Raw genomic sequence first — 13237 nt, 5'->3', positions numbered from 1 at the left:
ATGACTCTTCGTCTGTATAAACAAAGCTTGAAAATAAGACCCCAGAATGTAATGACTTATTTTACTCACTGCAAGCTTAAGGCTTCTATTTTTCCACCTTAATTTTGAAAGTATTTAAATCTGTAAGAGCAATTATCCAATTTAGCTAGACTTTGGTACAGCAGAAACCACATGAAGCTTTCACATAAAGTACCTGTCAACCTTCACAGCACAACGTACAAGCACGCAGCAGGCGAAAGCAAGCCCGAGAGTGCAACGTCAGCTTTCCTGAGTAACTGCTGCTATGCCACCACACACAGCCCCGCAACTACGAGGAACACCCATTTTCTTTTCTTCTCTAGACTTGCCTGACTACTGGACCAGAAGACTATCAACACCTCTGCCGTTTGCACTCATCTCTTCCCTTTTTCTTCCCAGAATGCAAAATTTACAGTTGTACTTTGAGAGATAAATTGCGACCCCTCGGATCTGCAAGCGAAGCATGGCTTCTTCTGTGCACAGTCCACTTTTTACTTGCTGTCTGTGCGATCGTTCGGTCTCCTGATGTTGACCATCTCCTCTTTTGCTGAATACCACTGGATATATTCTGTTGCCCCCAAACCCGCTCTACTCGGAGAAAGCTCTCCAAGGACCCTCTGACTTGTGCAGCTGAGGATGGCTCAACAGACTCTCAGTCAGCTATTTAAGTGGAAAGAAGCACAACGACTTATCCTGTGTCCTTTCTTTAGCATGGCTTATAAAACAGTCAGGAGCTTCAAAACTGCCATACTGTTTGATACCACCTAGCTAACCTTGTTGCTGCTGTTTACAAATATTAAATGCTTCCTAGAAATCCACAAGCTGACCCCTAAATCTGCAGTTACTGTGTAAACTGCTCACTGGAAATACGATTCCCTCCTGCTGCGATCCTGAGGGTTCTCCATATTTTTGTTATTTAATAGAGATGATACTTGCTGATCTCCTTTTTTATGCTTTCCTGTGTCTTATGAATGCTAGTGCATTTTCCCCTCTCTCAGGCAAGTAACTGAGAAGCTAGAACAGGAGGGTGAAACCTCACTGGAGTACTTTCCCACCAGCATCTGTTGTGACAGGGAAAGAATTGGAATGGACTCTGTTTGCAATTGACTGTAATCGCTCATTCCCAGCAGGCACAATAAGTAAAGCGAATCATTGCAAGAGCACAATCTTACTCTTATTCTCCAATTACCAGCGTAGTTAATTAGTGAAAAAAAGGGAGCTTACTGTTTGTCAATATGTGCTCCAGTTGGCAAAACTAGCCAGTTACGCATTTATTCCGAGTCCAAGCCAAATTTACTCACGATTTAAGTGGCTGCAACTCCAATTCTACTTAAGTCAAATGAAATGTTCTTATTTATAGGTGAAGCGCAGATCTTCAGGTTTGTGAAAGCCCTGGGATGGTCAAATGAAATGTTCTTATTTATAGGTGAAGCACAGATCTTCAGGTTTGTGAAAGCCCCAATGGAAAAGCAAAACTGCTTCATGAAGGTCACAGGTTCATGCAGCCTCGTGGCAGCAGTTGCATAGCCGAGCTTTGGACACAGAGAGCTGAATCAGTAGAAAAGAGACTCCCTCACAGACCGGCTTAAGGCAAGAGAACGAGCCCGGGGTTAGTTTTTGAGAAGGTGAACTGCTCCCCACTGACAGCAGACAAAGGCTAGTGCCCCGTGCCCAAAGCTGGCCTCGGTGAGTCCTGCTCTCCCCATCGCAGCCCACGGGGACAGAGGAGCAGCATACGGCTCTCCGGAGAGCTAACCTTGAGCTAAAGAGAAGCCCGATGCCAGATGCTGACTTTCAGAAAGGAATTCTTTTACTTAGCTTTTCAGCATATAGAGCATTATTGTACTTCAAGGGAGCGTCAAAGGAGACCGGATTCATCAGAGAAAATGAGCACACCCAAATGAAGTGTGACACGGGAATCCATCAAGCACTGCCAGTGCTCTTTAGGCAGACTATCATTTCACTTCCAAGCAGAACTTGGGGTGAAGAGGGGCTGGTGCTGTAACTCCATATTTATATCCTAATATACAGGGACTACGGTGCAGCTGCTTCAGCAGCAAAGTGGTATTTAAACTGCATATTTGAATAATGCAAATCAGAACCAGGCAGTTCTCATTTTACTACTTCTTAGGCCAATCCCCCGCCCTTCAAGCAAGAATCTCTCACCTGGGAAATACAGCTGTACTATTTCCTTCAGCAGATCAGCTCCTGGCCTTTTCTAGGGAACAGAGGTTCAGACTCGGAGCCGCTGAACTCTGGGTCAGTACACAACGTGCTTCTGTGCGCTAAAACACAGTGAGCGCTTTTGAAAGGAAAAAAAAGTCTCACCTCATTATAACATGGCCTATGGGTGCCAAGCACTCATCTCGATATAATGAACTTTTTATTTTAATAGGTTTCATAATCAGAAGAGAAAGCTCCAGAGAGAAAATGTGAAACATGGAGGTATTTAGTACTGTTACTGGCAAAGGAGAGTCCTGGTGGATGTCTCGGTAAGAGAGACCATTCCACCCTGAAGAGAGAAACGAGTTGAGCCGAAGGCCGTCAGGTCCCATTAACATCTTCCGATGCGCTAAAGCGAGCCATATGGAGTGCGTGCGGGCAGGCAAAATTCGAGGGTTCAAGCAGGGTGAATTGTTCATAAAACAAATTGCTTGTGGAAACAGGTAACGCTCGCTTTAATAGCTGCTGTTCGAGACGTGCTATTATTGACAAGCGAATTATTGAGGACTACCTACCGATGATTCGCACAGTTGCGTTTATCAAGTCGAGCACAAAACCAGCCCAAGATTTCCCAATGGCTCTCACGAAAGAGAAATCTGGACCTTGGGCTATTGATGTACTGGTACACTGAAAAAATGTTTTCTCAGTAGACACTATTAACGAGGCAACTGGGGTCTAAGGTGATAGATTAGAAATTCAAGCAAGGGCTTCAGAGCTTAGAAAGAAGTCAGATATCTGGGTATGAAAAATCCCAGCAAAGCATGATAAATTTAAACCTGAGCACTCTGCAAAACATTCACAGAGTCTTTTGACAGTTTTATGTATCTAGCATATGTGTGATGGGATTCCTGTTCTCTGTCATTTAAATACGAGGTAAAAATAAAATTTAATGTTGCTGGATATACAAGAACCCACCTTGCCATCTTCAGTATAGACATTTTCATTGTAACCTTTCACTATTGTCCGGTCAATGAAGAGGCTCCGCATCACCACTATCACTTTTAACACTTTTCCTAAGGTAACCTGCAAAGAACAAGAGGACAAAAACAAGCTGAAGGAGAGCTGATAGTGTCGGAATTCGCAAGGCCATCAAGTTAACAGCTTAAGTTGATGCAATTTCAGTTTTCAGTATTTTACAGAAAGGCCAAAATAAAAGATCTAAGCCCACGGTGCGTTATGAGGAAGAGATAGACTATAAAGTGCAGAACAAACAAGCATTCATTTGCAACTGAAAATGTATGAATTCACAGAATTCCCTTGCGCAGATATGACACTGCCAAGCTACTCGATTTTATTAACACCACAACTCAATAACTTGTCAAAAAACTATGAGTAAATGTTATTATTTTCGATGTATTTGATATTCTCCAGTGTAAGTCCACTTGGCAAAAAATAATTTGAAAGAAGAATCAGACTCTTCTAATGTTAGCTTTTAAAAGCAGGCCATGAGTTTAATGGAAAACATTTTCAGGTCCAATAAAAACGTAAAATTATTTAAAAGGAAACTACAGTTTTCAACGTTTAATCTTCTTCCATGGAAGCAGCAAAATGTAAAGAATAAAACTCGTATCGTGGAAAATATATAGGGTCAGTCATAGTATAACAATAGAAATAAGCCTAAATTATATTATTGACAAAAATGCAATAATGAAGGCATTTTAATCTAAAAATCAATTTACATTTCAAAGATGAACTTGCACTTCAATATTGTTGAGATGTGTCTAACAATAATTCTGTCTTTGTGTTCTGTTAATAGAGATTATTACAGAGCTTTTCCTCACCCACAAAACCAGAAAACTGAGATAACGCAACAATTAGTTCATTTTAATATTTCTCAAGCAGCAGCGGCTCATTTTCCCTCGTCTGTGTTGCAACATTTCATCCAGTATAGATTAATACATGCTAAACCAATTGTGTTTTTACTGCGAACCTCAGCAGACAAATCCACACCCAAAGAAATCGGTCAATATGCATCTTTATTGATTTGCTACACGTTTTTCCTTTTTAACTCCCGCTAATGACTCCTGCTTACCACCTTGTTTCAACATGAGTAACCTCAACCTGATGCTGATTAACTAAGAGATGAACAGGCAGATCGAGTCTGCAGGGCCAAGCAGCTTTTCCCTGCCACGGAGGAAGATGGAAAATCTGGCACAAGGACTCCATCGCAGAGCTGCTGAGGGAGGGTTGGTGGGGGGAAATGATGGTAGGAACGGGGTGATGATACAGACATTTGCAGAACAACTACCCATCCTGCTCTAAATGCCGCTTATTATAATCAAGGTGCCCTGATCCATAATGCTGATCGTCCACTGGAATCAGAGACAGTTTTGTCATAACTGCTAATACGAGGAATTGGAGTCACTTTGATTGTCAGCACGCTTTGAGTTAACAGAGTTTTATTTATTTTTCTACCTTAATAAGACTAGGACTTAGACTAAGACTACCTTAATAAGACTCTAGGATACACGTCTACTGAGAGAACTGACTCATATAACTTCACCTGAGAGAACTGACTCTTACAACTTCACATGAGGCATCAACCATATGCAGTAAAATTAAGAGGAGAAAAAGAAGAAATTTTAAACAAAAATAAATCTTCATGGAAGAGTAAAAAGGCTGCCTACAAACACCCAGACCTAGCTTTAGGTATAATATTTTCTACTGCCATTGCCTTCACACACTTTCCTGGATGCTCACTTCTTTTCTTTTCTTTTCCCCTGTTATGTATTCATGGTATCTCACATTGCTGCAAGGTAGAAAAAAAAAAAAGCATCAAGTTGCTCTGAAGCCTGTGTGGGATGTTCCTGAAAATCCTCAGAGCAAACAGCGGAATGTTACAAGCTCAAAAATCCCATGTTTGGCACTCGCTTGCTTGAACATACTTACTGCTGGCGTCACACCTCCCCACAGCATTTACCTGCACAAATGCTTTCCAAACACTTGTGCATTAGCTCACTGCCTTTCCCCAGGTCATCTGTTTCCAGACTCTTCCAGTGACCCACTGCACACCTCCAGAATCTGCCACGGCGACGCAGAGCCCAGCGATCACCCATCCCGCAGCACCGAAAGATCTAATTCTGCAGCCCAGGCCAGGCCAGCAGCCTTGCTCACCCAACTTGCTTGAATGTTGAATGAGCAAGGGTCACCGTGTCTCCCACGTGAGTAAGGAGCTGTGTAAACCCGTCCTTAGATGGGTACCCAAGGCCGTGAGCTTCCCCCGAGGAAGGCACTGCTGTTGGGATCTCAACTTGGTAACAGTTCGTGCACGGGGGTCCCTCTCTGGGAGCTGGGGGGCATCGTGGTAATACAGAAGAATGATAGAATACATTGAACTTTGGCCGATTTAGCGCGAGGTTTCCTGAATGAGCTCTTACGGTGTTCTGGCACTGAAATAGAAAACTTCCCTGGTTTTTGCTGTTGTTGTTTTGACACGGGATTCCTGTAGGTTTTATACTTGCTGGAAGAGAGAGCAGGACTTTCAGATGATTCTTGTAGGACTGTATCATCAATTAAGTCTGACAGAAGCAGAAATTTTGTAAAGCTATGCGTAGCTCAGAGGAATTATATTAATCATTTTAATAACATTGAAAGAATAAGGCTAGTAGTACAAAGAATGAACAACAGCGTGTCACTAGACTGGAGGATGCTGTTAGATTTGGAAGCCAAAAGTATGTTCCACAGCTATTTTCAGGGTAAAGCACATTCTGTGTTGTACACAGTAAATGGGATACCCTGTATTTTTTCCCTCTGATAGTCAACACTTGCAACTGTTTTCAGGACTTAATGTATTCACTCACCTCAACCGCATTTTACAACTCATATTTTCCAGCAAACCATTTTCTTTCAATGCCCGCTCAGCTAACTGGAGTCCATGTTCAGAAAAGACCTTCTGCGTGGAAAATAATTTACACCTACAGTCATACAACTGTGTCCCTACAGATCACCCGCAAGAAGGTAATAAAAACCTAATGGCTCTGGTACAAAAGTAATTTGATAGTTCTGCTCTGAGCTCCAGTAGTGCAGGTCTCTCCTGGAGGTCAAGACTCGCCCAGATGGTCCCTACCTAATGGGCACTGAAATGTCCCTGTGTTTCCACAGGTATCAACTGAAAGAAACTTCTTTCAGCACACAGAAAAGATACCTTTCAATAGTGACAAAACCGCAACAATTTCCTTTCTAAGCCAACTTTTCCTATTAAATTTCAGCTTCTTCTGTCGATATCCTGTTAAGACAGCGCTTGGCTTTTTAATATTTCGCCTGAAGGATATATGCCAACTCGTCCTTGATGTAGAAAATTTTAATTCAAATCAATACATGTACAAGGTCACTTTAAAATTCAATTAATATGAATGAAAAAATATGCCCCACAGTTCTGCGAGCTGAAAATGGAACAGTTGCAAGTTAAATACTTCTGTAGCTTCTGTTTTGGTCTGTGTAATAACAATGTACTTCGAACTTCCTTTTAACTGAAGTATACTAAATTCAGACACTGAAGTTATTCATAAATCCCCTGCTTCCTAAAATGGCAAGCTCCAGAAAAAGGTAGGACAGGCAGCTGATTGAAATCTGCAATACTATGCAGCTTCTCTGACAAAGATATATAAAATAAAATTCTTCTTGAAATATCCCAGTTTTAAAAATATTTTGTCTATCACCAAGATAATTCTCAAAGAGCATATGACAGACACAGCATGCCAAGAAAGGGGGAGGGGGAAACAGAATAATCAGTCAGAATGGCTAAGATAATTTCCTGTAAGACTGCTAAAAAAATTCCTATTTAGCATCACTCACGACTGGAAAAGAAGTACCTCTTCACAGAAGTCAGAATCAGGGTCAAAGCAAATTTACAAAATGAGAAGGAGCACAGTTAATTTACCACGCCAAAACTCTGCCTCGAGGAAACAGCCTGAAACCACCCCTTTAATTTTGCCTCCTCACTGAAACTGATTTTATAAACAATTTTAAAAATGCATTAACAAACATTCTTTCTTCAGATTTATTTAAAAGTTTGATATTAGGAAAACGTATGCTGATACCACCAAGCTCCAACACTTTGCAGAAAATTCCCAAAGCTGCCGATTTCCTCTCAGCATCCCAGGGAATTTGCTGCTGATTTGAGCTGCAGATGCTCTGCAATGCAGAGCTAAAAGAAAGAAAACATTATTTTCAGTGAACATGGATACCTCCCTGCTTGTATTAAAAGGAGCACAAGTCTGTAAGTGGTTTTCATTCATCTTAGAAAACAAGAAGGCAAAACCAAACCAGAGACGTTAACTAAGCCGTACGTATTTCCAGCAAAAGACCAGACACCAGCTCCTCCGTACAGCCAAGCCACAAGCTTGTCCTCCCACGCATGTGTCTATCTTACTCATCAGTACAGTGCCTGGAAATCTTATTTATATAGACTGAAAAATAAGGTTTTGTATTAAGGTAAAAAAACCAAACCCTCAACAACCCACCCAGACTTTCACCTAGTTATTTTTCTTCCTATCTCTCATCGGCTGCTGGTATGAACACTGCGCTTTCCCTCACATGCTCATTATTCTTTAATGATGCCTATTTGTAAATAGCAAGATAAGATGCAATTAAGCCATTAGAGTCTAAATAAACAAACATACTAATTAGGTTCTTTACAAGGATTTCTTTTTTTATGTAAGGGCTGGAATTTACCTTTCATTAGTCTAACCTAATAGCGATAGTGCATGATAAAGAGTCAACATAAACGAAGGGCTTGAAACGAGGGATAAGCTGGTGATCCTCTCCCTCGTAACAAGGCACGTTCTCTTAGTAAGGTGAACAAACTGGCACGGGATATTGTTCAAAGGTTAAAAGACAGATTTTGCCAGCGGCCACCCACATTTACGGAAGGGTCACGCTAGTCCAGCGTTGCTACAGACGATGAAAGGGATTTTGTACCTTTTTCCCCCATTCTAAACTATCGCACGCACAGAATTTTACAAGGATGAATATGGTGTCTGATCTTGCAGAATATAAATCTGTGGGAATATGAATAGAGACCTGTGAACCTTTGGGACTGGACAGCCACCCCAGGCCACAGGAATCCTGTGGAGGGAGCAGAGCCAGGGATGTCTCACAGGTCTTTCTGCCCTGGTTCACCTTCCCACCAAAACACTCTTCCTCATCCTCCTCATTCTTGTATTAGACAAGTAGAGCATAATTTACAATATATTTGTCATCTGCTCACATACTTTGTTGATTCAAGACATTCTTCCTCTGCATACGTGACCTCGAACGCTGCCTTAATGCTTCTGCGATACTGGATTTCAATCCTAAGACAAACTGTGACACTCCCGCAGCCAGAGCAGTCCTGCTACGGGCTCAGATTCCCCAAGATCCACCTCATGCAAGAGATCCTGAAACATCCCAGGAAATCCACCAAACAGCAAAAATTAGTGTCTTCAAGAGAGTAAACCCCTAAAGGAATATTTTCATTTTGTGTGCCTAAACGTGTGCCTAAGGCACCAAACACGGCGATCAGCTCTAAACCCCTGCCACGAGCCTGCCTCCCTCTCTCCAGCGCCCACCGGCTTCCGAAGGAGCCACCAGCCTGCTAAGGAGGAACGGAACAGCGTTCACCTGCTTCCCATCGAGAATGCCACGAACGCCGGTTACAAGTCACTCAGCAAATTTCTTTCCCCTCCTCCCAGTTCTTCAACATCAGGGGCTCTCGAACAAAAATCCGTTTGGTGGCCCTTCTCGATGGGCAAATAAAAATTTTCAGAATCTATTTTTCCCACAGAAAATAATCATGGTTTTATGTGAAACACTGATCAACAAAAACGAGACACAAGAAATGATTCCGTTTTAGTGAACAGATGTCCAGCCTATCTGCAATTAATACAGCCCCCTGCCATACAATCAGCCTCTTCGAAACGCCTGAAACAAGATTTGAAAGTTCAGATGCAAATGCGTCTGATTTTATGAAGAAGGAATAAAATTGTATAAAAACAGGTTTCATATTGTTACATGAGAGATCTACTAAAAATCAGTATAAATTTATAATACAAATCTACCATCAAGAATTCTTAAGACAACACGAAGAACTCTTGAGAAGAAATCGTGATTTCTGCCATGAGCTTTGGTTTGGCAGAAACTACTCAAATTTTCAGACTGGAAGGCAGTTACACATAACATTATCACCCAGACACAGCTCAGATTACAGAAAACTATTCAATTACCTGTAAAAATATTTACCCAGGGTTTGTAACTTCTACAGGAGTGCTTTTATATAGTTTTACAAACACCAGGGAGACAAATCATTTTAAAGACAAAGTGATTCCCAGATGAAGACGACAAAACAAGTTTCTACACCTGCGTAGGGCTGGCCAGGTACATGGCCCTAAGGAAATCATATTCGTCAGCTGGAAAAGTGGGGCTCATGTCTAGTGTTTTCTAAAATATTTGTGATATTAATTAATGAATTAATCGTACACAGGAATTCAGTGTTTCCCACTGGAAAAAAAATAGTGTGAACAAGGTGTGTGAAACAAGCATAGAACAACCATGTCATTCCACTAGAAAAAATAATATCTATCTAGGAATACAACTGATCATTAAAAAAAAAAAAATCAAAAATGTTAGGATTTTTCATTAATTACAAATTAGTTCACATACAAGATGAGGTTTATCTATTTACAATTCCTGGCATTTGACCAACAAAATCTCTCAAAAACCTTAAGGAGTCCATGGTTCCCTCTGCTGCTGCTGGAAATTAATTTTGCATAACGTTGTTATTAAAGCTGATATAATTCTATGTTTAGGCTTTTTCAGGCGTAGTGCGATTAAAAGATTAATTGAAAAATCACTAGTGAAGATTGGGATTAAACAGCACCTTGCAACGCCGTGATAAACTGCTTTTAAAAACCAGTTGAGGATTTCATACAGCTCCAAAAGGTTTCAATTATTTATGTGTTTGGTCTGTGTAGCATAAATCCAGACTAATGAGGTACAATTGCTGTGTATAAATCTAAAACATAAAACCCCCTCCTTATTGTCTGGAGGAAGCAGGAACCTCAAAGGACTAGGAGGCAGCAACCTTTCAAGACAGCATTTATGCTCTCAGGAATAGTTTATTTTTCTTTTTCCTTAAAGTTCTCGTTGTCGATGTGAGCCGCACCCAGTTCGGAAGAAGCAGCACAACACAGGGGTTACTCGCCAGAAGGGTGAGGCCAGCGGGCTCACGTGGCTGGGAATTACTCCTCTTGAACCACCGGAGGAACCAAACGACCGTGAACGTCCCACCTCCAGAGCTACAGACCTACATGCATTTCCGCACACACCTAAGTTGTACGGTCTGGGGCTCAAACTTGCTGTGTTACCTCTTTTCTTTTTTTTAATTCCCTAAAGATAATTTCACTGGCAAAATCTCCAGCTGTTCTGAAGTTTCAAAGAATCTCACAGACGTTCCTTTCCCCTCTCCCTCATCTCTTTCCAAACATTCTTCACATACGCACGCTGCTTACCAGTGCCTTTGATTATGAATAGACATTGTGGTTTTTTTCTGGTAAATGGAATGATTTAAAGAAGCTTTAATATGACAATTAGATCTCTGTCTCAAAGACCTTCATAAGCAACAGCAGGTATGATATGAACAGTCCAAGGACGAAAACGGTTGAGATGATCGGTTAGTTAATGAACTCTGGACAAACAAAACGGTTGTAAATTTCTTTTTAAAAATAAAATAAGCGTTATCTGAATCCGTTGGTATTGTGGTAAACCCTTCTGCTGCAAGGGAGCCACTCCAAATCAAACCTGGGGTAAGTTGAGAGTGAGAAATCACAAGTTCTGAAGAAACCTCCCTTCCTCTGGGGGAGGTGCTCTTCACACTGCCCAGCCCGCAGCACCTTTCACTGAACAATCTGTGGCTGAAAACAGCAAAAGCTTTTGTACAGTCAGGGCCAGATGGAAAATGCCATCTTGGCAACATCAACTGAGACAGATGGGAAAGAGGGAAAACCTGCCTAAGAGGAAAAAAAAATGATAAGCCCATCACACAATCACATACAAAAACACTTTAAACCCAATCTTTCTGATCTCTGATTCAAGGAAAATATGCACACCCCTGGTTCAAAACAGGGCTGCTATCTTGTAGCAACAACCACCCCCTTGATTTAGAGAGCAACTGCAACACAGAATTCACTAAATCACCACTGCTTGTAAAAGGGGCTTCTGCCAGTCACCACCCTTCCACCCTACCTTACTGCGTATCAGTCACATTGAGATAATTTACCTAATTATTAATTGTGCCTGAAACTTGAAAATCATCATCTATTTTTTGACCTCAAAAAGCTATCAGGAGTAAAAGGTACCTACTACATGCCAAGAGGGGCTCTGAGAGACTGGAAGTGCTTTCAAAGTAAGGAAGTAAACCCAGAGATTCTTCTACAGCCAAACAGTTAAATATAAAGCCAGCTTAAGAGGAAATACAAAAGCCTCCAAGATTTACAGCTTCTTAAGACTGCACTGACGAATTCAATTCTTTTCCAGAATATATTGTTCCACTTGGTGAATCCAACAATTGCAGATTAAATGTTTTAATGCCAGCTGTTTATTTTAACCTCTGACTCAGTTAATCTCTTGCAAATTTGGGGCCGTTCAAGAAAGTTAATAATGGGATGTTAGACAGTTGATTAACTAAAACTAAACATAATCACAGCTCTACTCACTATAGAGAAATTAAGAGAACCTTTGAAAGACACAGGCAAAAATCTAATTGTAATAGTGGTTTGAAGTCAACCAACTCCAGAAACAATATAAAACCTAAAGAGAGATCCTAACGTTTACTTATATTGACTCAACAACTTTGTTTTGACAAAGTATCTGATTTTCAGATTCATTTTACCGCTTGTTTGGAAAATAGAAACATACTCACATACACACTATATCCAAGTCTTTTGTAATAGCCTCCGTGAGTAGGGAAAAAAATAAGAAGCGCCATGAGAAATTCAAGACAGAAAAGACTGATCTAGTCCCAGTTCTTCATCTGTGTATAAAGTGTATTTTCTACTTTTAACTAAAATTTGGCAAAAGATCGGACTTCTGCATTTCACCCTCCTAGAAGAAAATCATCATCCAGCTGCCATGCTGAAGACTCCATTTCCATGTTGCTTAGAGCAGAAGTTTGGAAGATTTCTCTTGCCCAACAGCTGCCTGTGAAAATTGATGTGAACAATAGGTTCTTCTGGAATTAAATCTTGCCTCGTCAGGCAGAAATAAGTCGAATGTATTGGACTTGTTTATCTCTAATCCAGCCTTTACTGCTCATCTACTTCAAAGGCAAATTCTTGACTTTATCATATAACAGAAATTCACTGACCCAAGAACAATTCGAACAAATTTAATTCATATTGGTTTCCTTCCTCTCAACACTCTTTTCCCTCTTAATTATCATGATTTAGACTCACTCGCTGCCAAAACTGCTGAAAACCAGAGCGAATATTTGAGTTCACACTCATATTTTACAACCACGTGTAACAACAACAAAAAAGTAACAGATCTTTCATTTAAAGGTGAAATTCTTTTTATCACTGTCCTGGTTTGCCTAAGAGCATGAAAGGTCTTACATTGCTGTGACAAATGAAGAACAGTATGTTTCTGAAAAAAACCCAGAACTTTAATAACAAACTGCATTTTAACAATTCAATCCGTTAAGAAATCTGTCTCAAGGATTAAATGATCCAACTTACCAGAAGCATTGCTGAGGTTCCATTTGGCCGGGACAGCTGGATAGACATTTCAGGAAACATTCTATCAATCCGATTGATCACATCATCGACGTATCTATCAAACAAACCGAAACAACAGAATTAACGCACACGCTCTTTATCACAGACTCGGATAATTAATATATAATTATTTCCTTTTAACCCGCTTAAAAGGCAAGAAATGTTGAATTCTTCTTCTTCCAAGCCATTCAGTTCTAATATTGGTTGCTAAAAAAAAAACCTCGAAACAATGTAGTGCTATGCTACAA

The 13237-nt window shown here is 40.6% G+C and overlaps 1 protein-coding gene across 1 annotated transcript in view; it reads right to left on the bottom strand.

Moving 5' to 3' along the window:
• The window catches only part of MED27 (mediator complex subunit 27), a gene marked incomplete at its 5' end in the record, with an annotated part of 50730 nt that overhangs the window by 14015 nt on the left and 23478 nt on the right, over positions 1-13237 (bottom strand). The window contains 2 exons of the mRNA XM_009867550.1: positions 3157-3264; positions 12951-13044. Of these exons, the coding sequence (XP_009865852.1) occupies positions 3157-3264; positions 12951-13044 (202 nt within the window). The remainder of the gene's footprint in view (positions 1-3156; positions 3265-12950; positions 13045-13237) is intronic.

The sequence above is a fragment of the Apaloderma vittatum genome, unplaced genomic scaffold (assembly GCF_000703405.1).
Source record: "Apaloderma vittatum isolate BGI_N311 unplaced genomic scaffold, ASM70340v1 scaffold15884, whole genome shotgun sequence".
In the NCBI taxonomy this organism is placed as follows: Eukaryota; Metazoa; Chordata; class Aves; order Trogoniformes; family Trogonidae; genus Apaloderma; species Apaloderma vittatum.
The sequence above is the reverse complement of the archived record's forward strand: the minus strand, read 5'-3'. Positions and strand labels throughout refer to the sequence as shown.